At 38.2% G+C, this 22,704-nt stretch overlaps 1 protein-coding gene across 1 annotated transcript; it reads right to left on the reverse strand.

Moving 5' to 3' along the window:
• Positions 1–2,779: 2,779 nt before the first annotated feature.
• On the reverse strand, positions 2,780–9,625 carry tnni1a (troponin I type 1a (skeletal, slow)). Its single transcript, XM_066703577.1, has 6 exons — positions 9,517–9,625; positions 8,964–9,095; positions 8,327–8,416; positions 7,621–7,797; positions 5,855–5,966; positions 2,780–3,308 (listed from the first exon to the last, which is right to left on the reverse strand). Exons 1-5 carry the CDS (start codon positions 9,523–9,525, stop codon positions 5,859–5,861), a joined length of 516 nt encoding a protein of 171 aa, XP_066559674.1. The 5' UTR covers positions 9,526–9,625; the 3' UTR covers positions 2,780–3,308; positions 5,855–5,858.
• Between the last annotated feature and the right edge of the window lie 13,079 nt (positions 9,626–22,704).

The following is a 22,704-nucleotide window of genomic DNA, read 5'->3' on the forward strand; positions in this document are numbered from 1 at the left end:
CTATCATTATGATTCAGTTGCTTGTCCAGGGTAGTTCTTTATACTACACTGTCTGTACTGGGTGTCTTACCAGTGTCAGCAACCCATCCTCTCCAATTCATCCAAGTCTCCCAAGAAAAGAAAAGTTAAAGAATGGGGTCATTAAAGTTCAATAAACAATAACATAAACACAGGTCTTATTTTATTAAAATGTGAATCCAGTGAATGATTTATTGTGCTCAGGCTATTGTTCCACACCCAGGAAATCCGACTAGTTGTGCCATTGAATGTAACCAGTGAATTCCTTCTATTCAGCAATGAATGGTGTAGGCTTTGAAATCAGAAGACCTTTTTTGTCTGCAGATGTCAGGGCAGTGAAGCTACTGCAGGCATTAGAAATGTTCTTTATAATCACTAATCCAGTTGAACAAGATGAGAATCGTAAATATTAACACACTTTCGGTGCCTTTTGTTTATTTATGCAAAAAGCGACTGGGCATTAAAAAAAGAAAATGGAAAGTTTTGTATTCCATTATAACGCAAGATTTCTTCATTATTTTTAAGTTGCATTCTCTTTTTCTGCTTCAGAAATTAGGTGTGGCTGCTTAATTAGCTTACATCAGAAATTATTAAAGATTGCTAAATATTGAGCCCACCGATCAGGATTTAAAATTATCAATCAGTATCAAAATGGTCAAGTTTCAAGTCCTATTGTAAAATGTTCCATGAAGATGCGGCAGCATAGCTAAAAGCACAGCTAAACAGCGCTTTAGTTCTGCTGCATATTTTTTGTTCTTTGGTTCATTGATCCAATTTCTACTACACAGTAGAAATTACACAGGCGCTCAAGAAGAAAAGTAGTGTCAGTATCAACCTGTGATCAAAGCTTTGGAAATTCTTTAATGGTCCATCTGTTTTAAAAAGCCATGCTTTATTGTTTGAACCACTTTGCTCCATTTGCGAAGGTTTGTGTGTAAGCATCCCTAAGCTTGTGTCTGTGTGAATTATTTTCAGTAACTGGTATTCAGAGTGGTGCCATTTTCTTAACTGACATTCACAGGAGTCAATTGAATTATAGAAATGTATTGATTCTGAAGACTGACACATAATTCAAAATGAGTCTCTGGTATAGGCCTAAACTTGCAATACTTCTTATGGAGTTCCCATAGCAATGATTTCTGAAATAAACCTGTTATGATTCAAGTCCTTGATAGTTGTATAGTTTTTTTTTCATGCATATTTATATAATTATAGTCATACTAAATTGAGTAGAAATTATATATATTGGGCACAACATCAAGCACTTAATGGAGGAGACTCAAACACAACACAGTTTAAGTATACCTTGGAGGTCTTGCAGTATCTCACCCAGATAGAAGACTGATATTCCATACTATGAAGCTGGATGCATTGTGGGATGACTGTGGCATATATTCACAAAAGGTCTTCAGTGACATTTGTGTTATGTGTTGTTTTTAAAATGTAATATAGAAAATGTATTCCTAACATTGAATCACATTTAAAAAGGTGAAGTCTGGCTAGGAAGAGTATTAAACACCTGTAGAGTGTGAAACATTTTTGCAGGCCTCATAATTTCACAGAACACCTGGGGTAGATAAGCAGAGTGGTAAAATAACAAGCTAACCAGGCACAAAATGGAGACTAACACAAATACACACCTGCATATAAATACATTTGTGTTAAACCAAGTGATAAGGTGATCCACAGACAAATTCTCTGGATGTGACATACTGCATTAAATATTTGAATTGATGCACTGTTCATAAACCTCTCATAATTAGAAAGGTTGAATATGATGCCCATCTTTGTAAAAGAAAGTTCTGCTGGCTCTTTCTCCCATGGATTTGCATTTCAGATCGTTAAGCCTCAGCAGCTTTACTGATCACTGTATCATTTCAAGCATGTGGTGTTATGCATGCAAATATATGGCGTTATGCATGCAAATATATGGCAATAGCTATTTCACCTCACTTGGGCAAGAGAGTGACATAGAATAAGCGGCCTATTGTTAAGATCATTTTGTTAATTGTGTGTAAACATGAAAAAAACTGAGTCATATATCAGGACATGGTAACTGTAAAGAGCATTTGCTTAAAACTGGATAATGGATTGGCAGCATGTTGTTGAAGGTTTGCAAAAACAAGTGTGTGAAGCTTTGGTTAGTCAGCTTCCAATCTCTTAGGAAACTATGATATTATCTTCCATATTTTATTGATGTGATAAGGTAATGGCATGTGTAGCTTCGTTTATTGCCTTGTTTGCATTCTACAAGTTGGCGGTCACCTTTAAAGACACATCTAGTGCCTAACTGTTTTATTAGTGTAGGCAATCTGAAAGCAAGAGAGGTTAACACTTTTTTTAGAGGGAAAACATGTATATAGAATTCCTTTAAAAGCTGACATAGACCATGAATCTCTGATGATAAAGAGAGTTTGGGGATCATGGAAAAATTGTATGTGTCAGCTAATTTTCAAATACAATACATTTTTACTAGATCTCTTATCTGAACCACCACCTTTAAAAAGTAAATTTCACATACCTCATTTCTAGGGGCATACCAGGAAACTATTTAGCTATCTAGATCAATCAATACCAGCTATCAACAGAAAAAAACTTTCAGAATAGATCAAAGGCAATGGATTTATTTGGAAAAAGCTTCCAAGTCTTAATTTTGTATAATCATTACATTTGTATTATTTTGTTGGGGTGGGGTTCCATATTTGTTTGTTTTAGCTTTAACCCTAGAAGAGCAACTCAAAGATTACAATTATTTTTCAAATGCTGTATTGACGTGCACTTTATTAGAAGACTACAGAGCCTTTGATTCTACTGCATACCTCACACTTGGCAGGCAAAATGCACACAGAATGGCACTTGGTTCTTTCAAAAATTATAAACATCAGATTTTACACATGTCCATGTCATATGAAAAGGAAGGTCTATTGAACTCACATGAAAGTTGGACAGTCAGTTTTACAGAGGGCCCCTACCAAATCACAAACGGGTAGAATAGCCTCTAACTCAAACATTCAGTCCTCAGTCCTATCCGAGGAATTATAGGAGCAGAAATGTTAAACAACAACAAAAACACTGGGTTACATAAAAATCCTTGCTTGATGGAATTGACAAGAGGACCAATGGATTTTGTTAAAGCATTTCCAGAATTCTTTGTCATAAATTTAAGATCACATGTTTATGGAAAAAATAAAATAGACACTGAAAAATGAAATGTATCACCACTGATTGTTAAAAATACTAGCAGATGTGCAGGTGTAAATTCAAGTCCGTATTCAATTCCTTCAGATTATCTGTAAAAAACAAAATATGATTTTATAAATTACAGGAATTCTATACAGAACTTCAAAGCAGATAGTGTGTAACATTTTCAGTGCCACACAAACAGCATAGCAATACATACATTACACACTAGTGTAGCCCAAATATAAACAGAAAATAATAGATTTTTCATGTTAGAAATTAGTTAGACAGATCATTCATAAAATTATAGTGCAGTTGTCTATAAATGGATGCAATATTAATGATTTTCAAAGGCTGGCAAAATGGTCAATACAAAACACATTATTTGGCAGTGCAAGATTGTTAAGGGTGTCACAATCAGGTTTTCCGGAAAAGACATGCCTGTGCAAGCTTTGTGAATAATGCAGACTGATGATAATAGCATAAATGACAGTTGAAACCTTTTACTTTGGAGTGCAGGGCTAAATTATTTAGTCAGCAAAAGCATACAGTGGGGGAAAAAAGTATTTGATCCCCTGTTGATTTTGTACGTTTGCCCACTGACAAAGAAATGATCAGTCTATAATTTTAATGGTAAAATCCAGAAAAATGCATTTCAAAAAAGTTATAAATTGATTTGCATGTTAATGAGTGAAATAAGTATTTGACCCCTTCGATTTAGTACTTGGTGGCAAAACCCTTGTTGGCAATCACAGAGGTCAGACGTTTCTTGTAGTTGGCCACCAGGTTTGCACACATCTCAGGAGGGATTTTGTCCCACTCCTCTTTGCAGATCCTCTCCAAGTCATTAAGGTTTCGAGGCTGATGTTTGGCAACTCGAACCTTCAGCTCCCTCCACAGATTTTCTATGGGATTAAGGTCTGGAGACTGGCTAGGCCACTCCAGGACCTTAATGTGCTTCTTCTTGAGCCACTCCTTTGTTGCCTTGGCTGTGTGTTTTGGGTCACTGTCATGCTGGAATACCCATCCATGACCCATTTTCAATGCCCTGGCTGAGGGAAGGAGGTTCTCACCCAAGATTTGATGGTACATGGCCCTGTCCATCATCCCTTTGATGCGGTGCAGTCGTCCTGTCCCCTTAGCAGAATAAAATCCCCAAAGCATAATGTTTCCACCTCCATGTTTGACGGTGGGGATGGTGTTCTTGGGGTCATTCCTCCTCCTCCAAACACGGTGAGTTGAGTTGATGCCAAAGAGCTCGATTTTGGTCTCATCTGACCACAACACTTTCACCCAGTTCTCCTCTGAATCATTCAGATGTTCATTGGCAAACTTCAGACGGGCCTGTACATGTACTTTCTTGAGCAGGGGGACCTTGTGGGCGCTGCTGGATTTCAGTCCTTCACGGTGTGTTACCAATTGTTTTCTTGGTGACTATGGTCCCATCTGCCTTGAGATCATTAACAAGATCCTCCCGTGTAGTTCTGGGCTGATTCCTCACCGTTCTCATGATCATTGAAACTCCACGAGGTGAGATCTTGCATGGAGCCCCAGACCGAGGGAGACTGACAGTTATTTTGTGTTTCTTCCATTTGCGAATAATCGCACCAACTGTTGTCACCTTCTCACCAAGCTGCTGGCGATGGTCTTGTAGCCCATTCCAGCCTTGTGTAGGTCTACAATCTTGTCCCTGACATCCTTGGACAGCTCTTTGGTCTTGGCCATGGTGGAGAGTTTGGAATCTGATTGATTGATTGCTTCTGTGGACAGGTGTCTTTTATACAGGTAACGAGCTGAGATTAAGAGCACTCCCTTTAAGAGAGTGCTCCTAATCTCAGCTCGTTACCTGTATACCAGAAATCTTGCTGATTGATAGGGGATCAAATACTTATTTCCCTCATTAACATGCAAATCAATGTATAACTTTTTTGAAATGCGTTTTTCTGGATAAAATACACCTACCATTAAAATTATAGACTGACTCTTTGTCAGTGGGCAAACGTACAAAATCAGCAGGGGATCAAATACTTTTTTCCCTCACTGTATCATTGCATATTCATTTTGAAACACAACATAGAAGTGTGCCAGGAGCAACCCCCCCTTGTTGCAGTGTATCAGCTTTTAAACAAGACAAACCAGTGATGGTTCGGCTTGTTTTCATTGCAAGAAACCATAGTATCAATGTCAGTGGGATGGCTAAAAGGTGTCCTGTTACTGATTTGATTGGAAGAGTAATTGCATGTTGTGGTACTTTATTATGAATTAACAGCAAATGAATGACATCATAAGAAAAAAATCTGAATCACAGTGAAATTAATAGTATTTAATTCATTAATTATTTCATTATCAGTAGATTATTCAGCCAGAACATGCTCACGATGAAGCAGAGCCTATCTAGGCGGGTACAGATTTAATACAGATCTAAGCCTTTTATTTGTTTACGATTATAGTTCTACAATTGTTTGATATGTATGGTAATTAAGCACCATCATCATCTTCATTTTGTGTTCAGGAATGTGTTCTTTATTTTCAATTTAATGTCAGTTCAGATCTAACATCGTGTCCTGTGTCAAAGTGTCTGGGGTATAGATGTCCTAGTGCCAACTCTGCCTAAGTGGCCTGGTTCTGAATGATCACACAGTGTCCAGCACCTCACCTTCTTACTGCGGTGGGGCCGTTTTTGCAGCATCAAACATTTTCTTCCTGCCCTCCATCCCAGACATAGCCTCCACATTCTTCCTCCAGTCTCCCACCTCCACAGGTCTCTCCTGTGGGACAAAGGGAATAGATATCAGGGCAAAATCCAGGAGGAGAATGCCTCAGGGTTAGGGTACTTCAGCATCCTTCTTCAGACATCTGTAGTATTTACCATAGTTGAGCCAGAGTCCTGCAGGTGTTTCTTTGTAGCTTTAAATAGTCAATAAACATAGAGCTGGAAAACATACTGCCTGAATCAAAATCAGATCTTAGCTGAAATTAAAACAAGAAGACTGTGTCTCTTCCATTACCAGGGTTTCAGACTTCTGTCCTACAGGTAGAAATCTCATTCAGTTATTTTCTGTTCATAACCTTTTGACATTTGCAATGAGTTCAATGGAAGTTTCACATGTTTTTTTTGTTCAGTTTTGGTTTTGGTACTATACTAATCCATTTATAAAGTGGACGTACACACCTACATCTTTGTCATTATCCTTTAGTCCTTATCTTGCACCAGGTACTCTTATCAAAGTATACTCATTATGTCTGTATTATTTGTCTCACTGTTTTAGATTCCCGCCTTGGGCCGAAGGTTAATTTTCTTTATTTTCTGTTGAACTATACATGCTGCATTTGATTATACTTCAGTCTAGGCTTTTTTTGTAAAATATATATGATCCTGTAAGAATTGTGCCACAGGCTTATGAATCCTATGTGAAGAAAATCCTATTAAGGAATACACAGTGAAGAAATGAGTAAGAAAGTAAGAATTTTACCATAAAGGGCTGACAGAAAAAGCTGTCTGAAATGGTAGCAAAAGGGCAGGTAGGTTACAGACTAATGCAAAATATCAAGAACTGATTCAGTTCTTTCATAGGAATTCACACTTAATGCCTACTACAATACTTAACGTAACAATGAAAGGGTTAGTGTATTTGCAAAAAGCTGAATTACTCAATAAGATTCAACCCTGTGTGAGGGTTTCGGCCACTTGAAGATGTTATAAAATCCCTCATTTACTTCTATTGAAAGAAGACAACATCCTGGGATTAACTGTCTGGCAAAAGCATGGGGGAGGCACAGTGAGCTTGATTGTCATACTGGTTTAACAGGTATTGGTACATGGAAACCTCAATTCTTACAAAACAAATGCTGATGGCAGAAGTTCTGCACAATGTTAAACAATGGGAAAATGGCCATCTGAGACAACACTCCGACAAAAAAAAGGGGCAAAAGCACTTACAGCACAGATAATATGTTTACTGTCATTGTCTGAAGGCCACATAAAGCTACCACCCACTATTCTTGACAAAACAAGATTCCTGTTAGTATAGGACATCAAAGTTGGATTAATTTCCACTTACTTTATTTGCTCTGTCCTTACATGTTTCATGGTGCCTGTCACATTATCTCATCAAATGTAATAAATCGAAGTAGCAGTATAATTGTCTTCATTATATCCTTTTGTTACTTTATCTGTAATCAACAGTTCTTTTTCCTTTTATGTTCCGTTTTGTCTTTTCTGAATAATTTTGGACACACTGCTACTCTCCTATTATTGGTACGGGGTAGAGGAAGTCAAAATACACACCACTGAAATATATCCGGAGGAACCCAAACTACACAAAGACTCTCCCTAACCTCTTCTTACAAAATCCCATTTAATGATCAGATATGGTTTTCCTATTTTGGAAATTACGAAACTTGGTGAAGACCAAGACCTACCTTCTCAGTATCTTCCTTCTTCACTGACTTCAAGTTGGCTCTCAAGTCCATGGACACCTTGTGTTTAGAGCCCAGCAGCGACCGCAGAATGGCATCAGCTGACACCCGAACTCGTCTCAGATTGGGACGTTTGAACTTCCCACGGAGGTCAAACACCTTCATGTTCAGGTCTTGGATCTAGGAAAGGAGATGTAATGCTGTGAAAACTTTTCAGCCATGAGTATTTTCTTATGAAATGATTTTTATTAAACCGAAGTGTTCATTCCCAGAAACACGCAACAAATTAGTATTCGTCAAGAAAGGAAAAGTACTGGATTGGCCACTCCAGAGTGTAAATATAAATGGCCTGTGCGGGTCGCAGCTACCTGCTGGGGATCCGAACCGCACAGGCACTCCTCCGACCACTCCACACCATGTGGCTCCACCCAGTAGAGTGATAACCCAATATGCCAAGAAGACCAGGTCTCCCGTTGCAGGAGATTTATCACTGTACTGATTTCATAGAGGGGTTATGTCACCTGTTACAAGCTCATGTATACGATGAGGCTCATTACAATTATATGGCAGCTAAAAAGTACAATAGGGCCTCTTCTAGTGCAAACCATTTATGAACTTCTTCTGCAAGCCATACACTGCTAGTATGATCAAAAGCATGCGACTTCACAACATGCAAGCAAACACAAGGTTTCTCTTGGACATACTGTACCTCTCTGGTGTTGTGAATGACTTTAGCCTCAATGTCATATCGCTCCTCATCCACTACGTCAATCTTAGCATGCAATTCCTGGCACAGCTCCTATTCAGAGACACGAAAGAGCAGGGGAAGAGATAAGACTGATCCAAGCACTAGATGAACAGACACTCTGAGGGGAGTATTGAAAGAATCCAGAACCGTCTGACAGCACAATTACACACATGCCACTTGACAGTACAGAGTTTCCTCCTTTCCATCATTCAAGCTCAGAAAAAGGGAGAAGAAAAGGCACTGTGGTGAAGTGTATTTATTTGTGCTTTAAACACAGTTTGGGTTTGTGTCATTATCTTGGTACTGTCAGAAAACACTCCGCAACAAACCTTGAGCTACATTGTTGTAGTGATGAAAGTGGTTTGAGTGTGTTTTAAATTTAAGGCAAGGGCATCTTATGATACGCAATACACTAAACACTTTTTTCTTTTTTAATTCAACCAGTTTTCCATATCTATTGCATAGTCTATTGCAGACTATTGCTGGGCTTTGTAACATAATAACCTCTAATTAGTTCCAGTTGAGGGACTATGGACCTAGCAGTCAGTTAGGTGTCAAAATAACGTTTGGGACACAGCCGATATGAAAACACTTTTACCTGAAGCTCACGTAAGGACATTCCACTGGTGCGCAGTGGTGGCACCCTCTCATTCAGGTATCTCTCCTTCTCCTCCTCTTTGTCCACAATCTCCTGTTCCAACTCCTCTTTAGCCTTTGCCAACAGCAAGCTCTGAAGACATAAAGACATAAATCATTTAGAGAAAAAATGTAGAGAAAACTGGCACCCCATTTGAGTTCTTACTAGATGTGAAAAACAATTGAAGTGTCATCAGTATAATAATTGTATTTCTATGTTATGCGTGAAAATGTACGATATATCTAAATCTTCTATACTAAAATTAAAAAATAAATTAACACTTATTTCATTAAGATGTTTTCAATATTTGAAAGCAGGACAGAGAAATACATTTTAAGCCTCCACTGATTTACAGTAAACTGTGTTCACCCTCTTGTGGTATAAAAAGGAATAGCCCTTCAATATGAAATATAAACTCTGCGCAGTTGCTATTTACACTTTTAGGATTTACACTTCAAAAAGCAGTTTTATTTTGAGTGTTGTTGCAGCTTTTGTAACACACACTTTTTCTCACCTTTAGCATAAGCTTGCGTGAAGCAGTAATCTTGGACTTTCTCTGGAAGAAACAGTAAAGCAAAAGTGAAGTTCATCTTGCAAGGTGTCATTCTTCAAAACCCCTGAAATTTCTCTAGGCCTCTGTTTCAGTGATGTTCCAAAATTTTGTAAGAACATATATAATCCATAACACATATGGGATATAATGTAATTTTCTACATCAATCCAATAATAGTACCATGTGTCTAAATCTATATTACATGTTCTATCCTTTATTATTATTTTAGGTATTGAACGTTCATGATTTACAGAGGCTGACTGTCTTTTTGGTAGATGTTACATTTCTCAATTATTAATGGCAAATATAGAGATGGAAAATCTGGGATGCAATGCATAACTTACCTCTTGGCTGTAAAGAAAGAAATGAGAATGATATTAGTCATTTATGGACACAATATGATATATTTGTATTTATTTTAATAAATGCTTTAACCTTTCCTTTCTATACATTTTTATTTAGTTGAACCATATAATTTAGCTTTCAGATTGGTTCTTAGACTTGTCACATCCAGAACTGACACACACAGTATTCTGCATTCGACACAATATACTCACACATGCTCCGGCATTTTGGCAGAGGAGGTTCAGACTGCAAGACAGAAATAAGACCCTTTGTATCATTTATTTTTCTGCAGGTAGACACGTTGATCAGGGTTTATTTTGATTTATGATTCTGTTTCAGTGACTCTCCTGGATTCTCGTAAACATGCCGTCTTCATGCTAAGCTATATCAGATGAAATGGATAATGAGAGAATTCTGAACTCTTTGGAATGGTAGTTTATGCAAAAGAATTCAAGGAAAAAGAAAATGAAAACCAATAACACATATTCTCCTTGTGTAACTTTCATTAGGTGTCTATTGCAGTGGTGTTTTGCTGTTGACACAGTTCCCATATAATAAATTAGTACTAATATAGAGATAACATGAGATTCCCCAAGTGGCAACACATAGTTAACCAAGTGCTGTCAGTGTGTGGTGGTCTCCAAAAGGCCCCTATGGGGTTTTCTGACTCTGCAGTTAATCTCAGAATTGCATTAGTCCTCCAATGCTTTAGATCAGTGGTTTACAACTATCATCCTTTAACTTATCCTTTACAAACCTTAAATCCCTGAGATACAGCAGAATGTTCTTCTAAACTGTGTGGAATTTAATTTGACGCCTAATTTAAAAGCATACTGATTATTCAGTTCAACTACCAAGTGGCATCTCTCATCAGCCCTAAGGGGGATCTATGCAAAAATAGACAGTGGCTTATAGGAAAATTGTAGCATCTGGTTCCTTTCTCAGTAGCACTTCACTGCAGTGACAGTGCACCCAAAAAAAGAAACTGATTGCAGACAATGAGGGATAGGGTGACAGACTGACCCAGGCGTTCCGGGAATTTCAAGCAGATAGCAATCCTTGCTTTCGCTTGAGGATTAACTGCACAGTGAGGATTTCACTGCCTCTGAGTGCCAGACTTCTACTAATAGACCTTCCTTATTTCTCAATATATTCTATAGGGGAGACCCTTTTTGAACTGAAACCCGAGACCAGGGTTCTTCAATTGTGTTTTGAATATGTAAATGCTATTCATCGTTGTGGTGAAATTCCAGTTTTATGACGCTGAAATAATTTAAAAGTAGGTTAAGTTTATGCATCATAATTCAGATCCAAAGGTAATTTGAGGTAGTTCTGCTATGGCATTGTGGATTGGCAAGTCGTTTTAGGATAACGTGCTATAAAAGTGGACATGCTGAGTGGAACGATCCCTGATCACTATAATCAAACCATTCTAAAAGCATGTTTCAAGTAAGAGCACATTTATTTTGGCTGAATTTGTATAAAGTATTTGCAAGGAATGGTGTGTATATATATATATATATATATATATATATATATATATATAAAGCATGATAATACAAGTTCATCTTTACCAGCTTTAGACATCTGTTCTGAGAAAAAAGTATGGTTACTTCCCAAAAAATGTTTGATCATTTTAGTTCATTATCACTGTATTAAGGCTTTTTAAATATCACTAAGCAAAATAGATAGCTATTGAATAAAAATGTAAAATTTTCTCATTTGATCACCACCATCATTAAATAGTTACATTTTAAAATCCTTTAAAACTGATAAGAACTGAAATTTAAGCCAATTCCACCTAATTATTCCAGCATTGTTCCGTGACTAAACTACTGTTGTTCATTTGTTTTGATATTCATTGTTAGAGTTAAAGTAGTCAAGACATTTACATATCTAAAAGTTTTTCACTTAAAAATAAATATAAAATAAAAATAATATTTAAAAACATCAATATCTAATGATTAAACTGAGATGTTCAATAAAGTCATGGAATAGTCTGTGGTAGACATTTAACCCACTGGCTTGTGAGAATAATAAGCCAACAAATGCACAGGCTTCCAATGATGTAGGTGCTCGATAACACATCAAACATAATGGCCATACTTTACACAATAATAAATTGTAGTCCCTCTGGTGTAGCAGGGAATATATAATTGCCTTGTTACCCTGATGTTTGTTACTGTGTGTTGATTTCCATTTCCCTTGAGGATACAGAAAAAATGGTGCAGATGTATGAACAACCTGTAATCTGGGTGTGAAGAAAAGCATCCTACCTTTATGTGCAGCGGAGAGGACAGGCAGCAGACAGAACAAAGATGCAGTGAAAGAATGCTCCCGGACTATTTAACCCCGGCTCCCATTGTCTCCCTTGCTCGTCACTGGGTGGTATTAATAGAAGCAGCAGATTTCTCCTGCACTGACACACAGCCGCAGCCCCCCTTTGTTATCCAACACCTAAAATGTTCAACTTTCCAATGTCCCCGGCTGGGCCAAGGCCGGCCTCTCCTCAATTGTCACTTTCAGATTGTTTGCAGTCTGAAGTCCTGGGGACATATGCCACCCTTTTAGATATTGCTTTCCTGTCGAATACAAGCAGGAGGAGTTTAACAGAAGGTTTTTTGTGTTTAGAAACTTCAACAGGGCCTCTTCAGTGTTAACGGCAGAGCGACTCCTGTCATCTATAAATATTTCCATAATTTGAACTCACAAATGGTGACCATTGGTAACTGTTGGTGAACCAATGTTGCACCCCTACATACGAACGTTTTGATTGAAATTGGACACATTGAGAATGAGCTTCTGTTCATGAGGTTAATCAAAAAGACATCACAAGATGGGACATTGTATATCTCAGTGGACACTGGACAACCTATTGTATCAATTCCTCTTCTGTATGAGCCCCCTTTCTTCAATCATATTAGAAAAAACAGGCAGAGAGTAGGAAATCTTTCACACGAAGCCCTCATGGTAGAATTAAGCCTAACTACAGAAAGGCAGTATTAATCTTTTGGGATTTCCTGTTCTTTTTGAAGTGAAAGCACTGTATACCTGAGATGGATTTAGGTGGGTTTCTGCAGCTGGAAAATAATCAGTTTCTTATTAGACGTCTAGCAATGAGGGCACTTTCCACAACTGTTCCTGTCAATTATGCTAAGTGGCTGGGGTCAGTACAGTCCGTGGTTTTGGATTCGCCAGTGTGAAGATTTCTTACAGCGCCCCCCCTAACAGATCATTGCTTTACCAGGGGCGGAGTCTGTTGGTGGCCGAACACACATGAATCTCCAGTAATAAGTGTGGTGTTGGATTTCCATGGGAATGCCACAACTCAGGAGAATTGGGGGCACGTTGTAATTACCTTATTTATGATAAGCTTTGTATGAGGTCTGGCAGAGGTCTACCTCCTAAACACAGACTCCCATAGCAAAAGAGCAGATGACATTTCCAGCAGCCCCACTGTCAGAGACAATGCACTTGAACCTGCTGTGAACCACCACACACATAAACACCCTCAGTTTAGATCCTTTCAGTAGCTTGCTTTCCTTTTTATTTTTCTCTGAAATGGCTCACTCTTCCAGCTCTTGTATAATTATTCTACACAGTACACAATGAGGAGTCATTTCTCTCCTGCTTGAGCTGCTTAAAATATAGCCAAACATTTGTAAATGTGGAGTGTAGAGTGCAAAACATAATCATAGAAGGGCAAAGAAATTGGTTAGTTCCTCAAGAGGGACGATGTGGTATTTCTGAAATACTCAGGAATGAACGCCAGCATTTGTAATCCACTCCTATTTAGTTTTTAGGATTTAGATGAACGTATGATTTTGTATCCACTACATATATATCAGCCAGACACTGAAGTGTTGGCCTCCTGGAATGGCTGATAGTTAAGAGAGTATTGGATGCACTATGCTACTTATTTTGGTTTTGACAAGAGGGGGAGATTGACAGCAGGGGAAGGAAAACCATGGAGCCAGTCGGATTGGTTTTCTGTTGTTCTCTGTCAGGAAGGAAACATCCTTGGGGGGTTGGACAATGGCTTAAAGGGAAGGCAGCACCTGTTCTGCCAGTTGTTTGTTTAACTCTTGTTCTGGTTTCAGCCCAAGCAAAAAAACACATGCCCATTAAAACACCCAAAAGAGAGCAATCTTCCAGTTTTCTCCTTGACACTGCATGTGTTAAAAACATTAGTCTGACATAGGAGTCTGTCTATATATTATGTGGCAATATATGATGCCAAAGAGAAGACAGGATATGCAGCATTTACAAAAATTGCATTGCGAGTTAGAAATATGTTGAGTTGAGTTGGCAAACTAAAATTGCTTAGAGCAGTTGCTTGAATCAGGTATAATGGGTTTCTCTGATCATGTGACACAACTTGTTCAATAATACTGTCTTGACTTCTGTGGATGAATGTTCTAACTACATAGAAAGAAGACTGATAACTGTTACCATTCAAAATAAGAGCACTTTAGTGGACATGCTTTCTGAAATGCAGCCGTATGAACGATTAAAAAAAAAAAAACAATCAGGAAACTGAGATAATTAAAACATACTCTGGAATTTCACAAAGCATCCGCTGATATGATTCTGTAACTGCTTGTGCTAATGATTATAAAGGTCACTTCAGTGCTGCAGTTGATATTTTATGTTAGTTGTATTGATCAACTCGGTCAGATGCTTTTTAAATGAGATTAATTTCACCTCCAGCACTTTAAATTGTGTATTTTATGAAGGGTTCTTCTCCAATAAAATCTGATGTATGGTTTTGTGCAAGAACAGATATGAGTGTGCTGGCTGCCAAAGGTCAGAACTGCTCCCCTGGGGTTCTGATGGGCCCTTTAAATCAGTAGTGATGGCATCATGACATTCTTAAATGCTTCTATGCCCTGCTCTGTGCCAACATTTATTTTTATGTGATATTTAAATGACAGGAGAGGACAATCTCAAAGTCCCCATGTGAGTCTTTGCCCTTTCCCACATTACTTTAACTATTAGGTGAGCTGGAGCTAAATCTTCTCTTTTTGATCTGATGTTATGTTGGCAAACATGATAATGGCTGTGGATAGGAATTCATCAGTAAATTCAATATTCCCACCTTAAGCATGGTTAAATGGTCAAGATGCTTTGATACCGTCTGATGCTTTGACAGATAACCCATTAGGCTATTGCATGTACACTTTATGACCCTATAGCTGGTGGTTTCTCTGTGTTGTAGCTCAGAATCAATTTAATCTTATTTCTCCAGAGTGATAATGTCACTTTCACTCAGTACTGTGAGAAATCCTCAAGGAAATCAACTAATTTCAGACCTGCTTCCATAGCCTGTCTCTGGACTCCATTTTTCACCATATGTTTGTTGCAGTTTAGAAGATCATGTGAATTGGTCTATAAATCATCAACTTTATATTGACTGGTTGTCTTTGGAAAAAAGATGACCAAGTTGGTGCCTAGTGTATCCGGTTCATTAGCAACATTTTATCCTCAGTTATATTAATATAGTAGCAGAAATGTAGTTCACATCAAGGAATCCCACCCTAAAACAGGATATATTTGTACTGAGAATGTAAATCAATTAAACATGGAAAGTAAGTAAAGTAAAGTAAAGTAAACATTATATGTCAATAAAGATGTAACATTGAAATGTATTAAATCACACAATTATCTACTTGCAGGGTATGCACTACTACAGTTCAATCTTTCCTCTGTATTCATACTTTTTTGTCTAATCAATTCTACGCACACAATTATTGCAGTTGCAGCACAATTATCTACTTCTAAACGATGAGGGCCATGTATAGGACTGCATTTCAATGCACATATCACCAAAGTAGGTTTACCTCATATTTAAAATTGTCACCTCCTTCACTATGAGGGGAATCCAAGTATAGTGAGGTTAACCAATATAGCAAGACTGCAGTAAAGCCCCTTGACCTGGTCAAATGAGGAATATCTGTAATCCAAAATCCCTTTTTAACCGTAACTATTATAATCCTCCAAGAGTCTGGCTTAAATCCCATAAACTTCAGCCCTTTATAGCCATGTCTGTGTCCCTCATAAAAAAAAAAAAAAACACACACTGAGCCCTTCTGTTTATTCTGGTCCTCGACTCGTAGTATGTTTACCCTCTTTGTTAAATCTGCAGTTGGAAATGTGAGGATGTAAAGAAGGCACACATCACAACTAGAATTTATTTTATGTTTCAATTTAAATATTCTAGTTAATGTTTCTGCGCTCACCTCATCCCCCCTTGCTCTTTTCTACATGATTGAAAGGCCCAATTATCACATTACCTTGCTGCGCCTACTCAAAACTCAAATCTGATCCATCTGTAATTGTAGACCCTGCAATTAGTTTTGTTTTTTCTCCTCTGCCTCAATCTGATTGTTACACTATCCTCAATGGCTGTTGAATCACTTTTTCATGGACACTGCTCCCACAAAACAGGGGACATTGTTTTGGGTAAGTTTAAAAAAGCTAGCCTTAACATTCAGTGAGTGATCTGTCTTTGTGGGTTAGTCTTGCTGTATGTAGTTGATGCATTTAATGCACAGGTTGTTGTGTCAATCCTTCCTGAAGCATCTTCTTGCTTAATTTCAAGAGTAATACGTATGGTGGGAATTTTAAGAGTGCTCACTGGGAATGCCTAAGCCAGCTATGATAAGAGTTCAGACAATGGTGTGCAGGAGGGGAGTGCACAGAGCTATCCTGTCAACAACATGCCTGGCCAAGAATTACGGTCTCTTCCTAAGGTTTATATTTTACGAATTCAAGAAAAATCAAGCCTCTTTAGTTTGAGCTGTTTTTAATTTAAGAAAATAGCTTGGGCTAATTGAGAACCATTTTATAACTTCATTAGGAAATGTTACAGTCTGCTGCAATTTAAGGCCTATAAAGGATAATAAAGCTCTCAAACAATGGGGCAGTTGATATCAATTCCATGAAATATGCCTAGGGCACACTGCTATTATTCAAGTAAGGTCCTTGTTAAATGTAGACTGCTACTGTTGTGCTTGATATAAAGCCCTCACTATACATTTATATATTTACTGGGTCATATTAAGAGGAGATCCCTGGGAAGTCTTAAAGAAGGCAATGCTTTCAAATTGTGGTTCTCACATATTTGTGATACTCAGAATGGTCAATTTTCAATAGAAAAAACTAATCTAATTATACTGCCTTAGATACAATTGTGAGAAAAAATGTGTTTTTCTTTTCTTTTGTGTTGATTTTAATTCACATTTTTATTAAGGAGCACATGAGTCATTAGGTAGTGCTGTTTTTTGCTGCCTGCAATTTATTAAAACCAACAATTAACAGATAATTAACTCAGGGATACTTGTACATTTTCTTCAGTTTAGGCTTTTCATTTTTTCTACAATGCTTCACTGAATCTGTAAATTAAAGGAACACATTTATACTTTCAATCTTACTCATAATACTATCATGATGGTGATGATTATGAATAATACAATACAATACTCAAGATATATCAAAAGAAAATATATAAACCTGCAGCCATATTAATCTTAAACTGCCCTATGAAAATGTGTTTAAAATTAATCTCTTGATTTATTGTATTCATTCAAGAAGGTAAATCTGCAATTTTGGTGTCTTAAGCATAAAGCCCTGCCTCCTGTTGGCTTAATCAATGGAGCTGTGGGGTCTATACAAGGCTTCAAGGACACATAAGACAAGTCTGCAGCTGACATAGCTCCGGCATGATTCTCCTGCTATTCTTCGAAGGCTGGGGAAAGGCGATCGGCGCAAAGGGATTATTGTGGATTACTGTCCGGACCATTCTCTGCATGGTTGGGCTATTCTGGGGTGGGGTTCTGCACAAACCAGCCAGGGGTTTTAGATTGCAGCACCATATAAACATAGATCACAAGAGCACAGCAGTATCGGCCAGATACTGCTGGGGACCAGTCAGGTACAAGAACAATCTTCACAGAGAGGATCACAGTGGATCCGAATCATCGCTTTTCAATTAATTATTTTTTGTGTAGTGACACTCTTTTCATTATTCTTCAAATCGATACAAACTAAGTTGTGTACTATTGTAAATATATACATATATATATATACACCGATCAGCCATAACATTATGACCACTGACAGGTGAAGTGAATAACACTGATAATCTTGTTATCATGGCACCTGTCAGTGGGTGGGATATATTAGGCAGCAAGTGAACATTTTGTCCTCAAAGTTGATGTGTTAGAAGCAGTAAAAATGGGCAAGCATAAGGATCTGAGCGACTTTTACAAGGGTGATGGCAAATTGTGATGGCTAGATGACTGGGTCAGAGCATCTCTAAAACTGCAGCTCTTGTGGGGTGTTCCCGGTCTGCAGTGGTCAGTACCTATCAAAAGTGCTCCAAGGAAGGCAAAGCGGTGAACCGGCGACAGGGTCATGGGCAGCCAAGTCTCATTGATGCACGTGGGGAGCGAAGGCTGGCCCGTGTGCTCCGATCCAACAGACGAGCTACTGTAGCTCAAATAGCTGAAAAAGTGAATGCTGGTTCTGATAGAAAGGTGTCAGAACACACAGTGCATCGCAGTTTGTTGCGTATGGGGCTGCGTAGCCACAGACCAGTCAGGGTACCCATGCTGACCCCTGTCCACTGCCGAAAGCGCCTACAATGGGCACGTGAGCCTCAGAACTGGACCACGGAGCAATGGAAGAAGGTGGCCTGGTCTGATGAATCATGAGTTCAAAGTGTTGTCTTGGCCTCCAAATTCCCCAGATCTCAATCCAATCGAGCATCTGTGGGATGTGCTGGACAAACAAGTCCGATCCATGGAGGCCCCACCTGGCAACTTACAGGACTTAAAGGATCTGCTGCTAACGTCTTGGTGCCAGATACCACAGCACACCTTCAGAGGTCTAGTCGAGTCCATGCCTCGACGGGTCAGGGCTGTTTTGGCAGCAAAAGTGGGACCTACACAATATTAGGCAGGTGGTCATAATGTTATGGCTGATCGGTATATATATATATATATATATATATATATATATATATATATATATATATATAAGCTTTGTACATCACTTTGGGTCATGCCATCTACTAGATAAATAGATAATAGTAATAATTTGTCTGGACTTCTGAAAATATCTTGCAGGATAAAATATTTAGGCCTAAATGTTAAAATGCAGATGTAGGTTATATTGGATTACCATTACCCTTAATATTGAAAATAAATGGTTTGGGGCTGAAGAAGATAGAGAGAACACAAACACAGAAAAATACAACAATATACGCACACATTTGAATTGCTTAATTAGATGATGTAGACTTGACCAATTCTCTAAGTCTCTAGTGCACATGTAATGCTGTTTTAAGCATATTTAACAACAAAATACATTTATATTTAAACAGATATCTGTAAGCTTAAAAAATACTGGAAAACCAGAACTATAATCTTCGTGTTGGCAAAAAATCCAGACAATAATAATTTTATGCCCTCAAGTCAGGGCTGCTGTGGCTTAGTGGTTATGCAGTTGTATCAGCAATTTCAGACGCAGAGCAGACTTTGGCAAGACATACGGTACAATTTTAAGACCCCTTGAGACCTCCAGTTCTGGTAAAGCACACTTTAGAAACATAATCTGATGTTAATAAAGATAATAGAGCAGCCTACTTATATTTATTAGTCTTCTAGCAGGCGTCCACACTTCATCTCCCTGGCATTTCACAAAGTCTCCTCCACCCATAACCCTCACCAAAAAAGGTGAAAGATCTCCAAATAAATCAGTTGTCCAATAAATGATTTTTAGACCTTAAACAATCATTGCTTCAGTATTACAGTCTGTTATATGCTCATCTTTATCTTCTTTGTTCACCGTGGACTTACGTTTTGCTTCTTCTTTCATTCTTTTTTCCCTTCTTCCTGTGGTAAACCAACATTCAAACTAAGAACCACAATTCATACTTAGCCTGAACATGCAAATTTAAACCAAACCACAGACTGACATCAAGCCCAGCATTACCATCGTGGCTTCATTCTCCAGCATGTCTGTCTTAGACTAATGCATAATCAAATCTTTTTTATAGGATTTTCCTGAATGTTAAAACATCTTATTTGAGTTTTAGTTTAAGAGTTTAAGTGTGTGTCTAGTGTTCTACATAACATCCAAATATGATGTATGTTTGGTCAAAGTTTTATGGAAGACAGATAGATTACACACAATAATCCATCACCTTAATTTATATATTAATCTTGTCTTGAGTGAAGACTGTTTCCAAAGTAAATCATCTATTATGTAGGGCGGAACCTTCAGCCAAAAATACAAGTAATCCCAAACAATAATATGGACCACAAACCAAAGTACTTTTAAAAGCTTGAGATCGCCCTCTACTGGGCAGATACCAGCTTTGCTCTTATGCTTTCTACTCATGGAAATCAACAACAAAAACAACAATTTTAAGGAAATTCGTTCAAAGAGAAGAATTAATGTTCTGTAAAATGCATCTTAAATACATTTTCAAGCATTTTACAGCATATATTAGGTACAGATTAACCTTGTGATCTTGCTAACCATGTTGCTGAGTACTAGTGGCCTTTAAGACCTGTTTAGGGATTTCCCAGCACACTGTACAGAGGTCACCCAAAATATGCAATATTATATTGTCGCCATGTCAGCTTCAGTTTCAGAGAATTAGAAGGTAAGAAAGTATGATCACATATTATGGATTCATCATCATCATCATGGGATATGAGACCTGCTGAAATATTTAATTTAGGATTTGATGTTATTCATGAAACCTACTCCATATTTGACAGGTTCCTGGGTCTCTAGCTTGGAGCAACTGCTCGAATCCCAGTTCCCAAATGCATTGTTTTGCAGTGGTTAACGGGATAATGCCCTATTCACTCATATGAAGTCATCCCTTGTGTGTGGTAATTTAGGTGGATGACCACAAACATTTCCTATCAAGCACCAAAAAAAATGAAAGTAAACCACATACAGCTGCTGTCCACACCTAAGTGCTTTTATTCACAGTCTGCAGTAAGAGATGAAAGTCATTTTACCCATGACGTTAGGGGGTGAAACCTTTGGTTATGTAAGTCCCCCCTGGCACCCACTGCATAAAAGGACATCACTGTAGTGGGAAAAGTAAGTGCAACAGGACTTCTGAAAGAAGGTGACCTCTGGTATGAGTCCTGTGCAGCAAGCCAGACTCCCAATCCACAGCTCAGCTCCGGGATCAAGCAACTGCGATTGATGAAATCATTCTGGCAAAGGAAAGACTTCCAGTCCGGCACCTGAACAAGGGTGTTCGCTGATCGCCTCCACTAAAGTAAACAGGATCTGAACACAGCATCTGCAATACAAGAAGGCAATAAAAACAGCACTATATGAAATAGGCGGCGAGGGGGTGGAATTCGTTTGAGGGAGCAGAGGAACGAGGAAAGGTTAAAAACAACAGACAGGGGGTATGGCACAGAGGAAGAGATACCGCGGCTTCATTTGCTTTGTGTTCTCGTCTCACGCAGGGAAGTCGATGTCAATGCTTCGAACAGGGCTGCTTTTGATTTTAATACTTACTGTTGTTTATTTTACTAAGATACTGATTTCCCAACAATGCTGGTATTAAAGAAAGGACAGCAGCGACACAAAAGAAGCTTTTGAGAATTATATTTCTTTAAATGCTAAGATGTTCACTCTTTGAATTATACAGATTTTCTTTTTTTTGTACACATTTTGGAGTTGTATTTGCGGTGACATTTACTATTGTGGACAGAATATTCATGTGAAGTATAGGCCAATAGGCAAATAAAATAATGTGCATTCCTTATAGCTAGAAACTCATTATCTTTCACTCTGAATATATTTACATATATATGATGTGTGTATATTCAGAGGTCTATACATATGGGTGTGTATTTATGTGCACACACACAAATTCAAGCTGATTACTGATTCCTCATTCATGATTCCATTGAATCCACAAAGCTTTCTCTGGGAGTGCAGTCAGGGCTCTGAGCAGATATATTTCCAGGACCTCATCCTTACCACGGTTATACTCCCTACTTTGTGGCAAGGTGTGATGTTAGTAATGACTATGTAGGCCCTGAAATAAAAAGCCATAAAAGCCTTTATTGCACAGTTTGTTACCTCCTGCCATGATGCTATCCTCTTCACGATTGCTTTTAGTAACATAGTCATAGACCAAAGTATTTTCACCCTTTCCTGAAACAGTGTTCAGTAAACCATATCATATTTATTGTCAATGTTCATTAAACCTTTACCCATCCTAGCTAGCAGCAGTACAGACATGATACGGTAATTATTCCTAGAAATGATTAAAATTCATACCCATATGACTTCAATGAAAGTACATCATATAATTGATGCCAAATACAAACAAGCAAGTTAACAGTAAATACAAGTTTAAAATGGGGTCTGTCACTAAACCAAAGCTGTTTGATGTAATTGGCCCCTAGTCCTGACATGGTTAATCCCAACACCCCCCTGACGCCAGCAGGAATGCAGCACAGCTGTGGCGTGGGCGCCCTGTGTTTACTCTTGGCAGCTGAGACTTTCTCACGCGGACACGAGTCAGGGCAGACTTCAGACTCCACACTTCAGCCTCTACATCTCCCCTTCTCTCTGTCATACACACACACACCAGGCTTGTGCACCTCGGAAATCTTAACAGACAAGGAATGATTAACTCTATAGTGCCGTGCAGCCTCTTAAATCAAGAAACGCTAAGCAAATCATTAGAAGTTCCTGCTTCATTATTTCCACTCAATGTCTCATCCTGGTTTAACGGTAGAGAGGGAGAAAAGA

The sequence above is a fragment of the Amia ocellicauda genome, chromosome 5 (genome assembly GCF_036373705.1).
Source record: "Amia ocellicauda isolate fAmiCal2 chromosome 5, fAmiCal2.hap1, whole genome shotgun sequence".
NCBI lineage: Eukaryota > Metazoa > Chordata > Actinopteri > Amiiformes > Amiidae > Amia > Amia ocellicauda.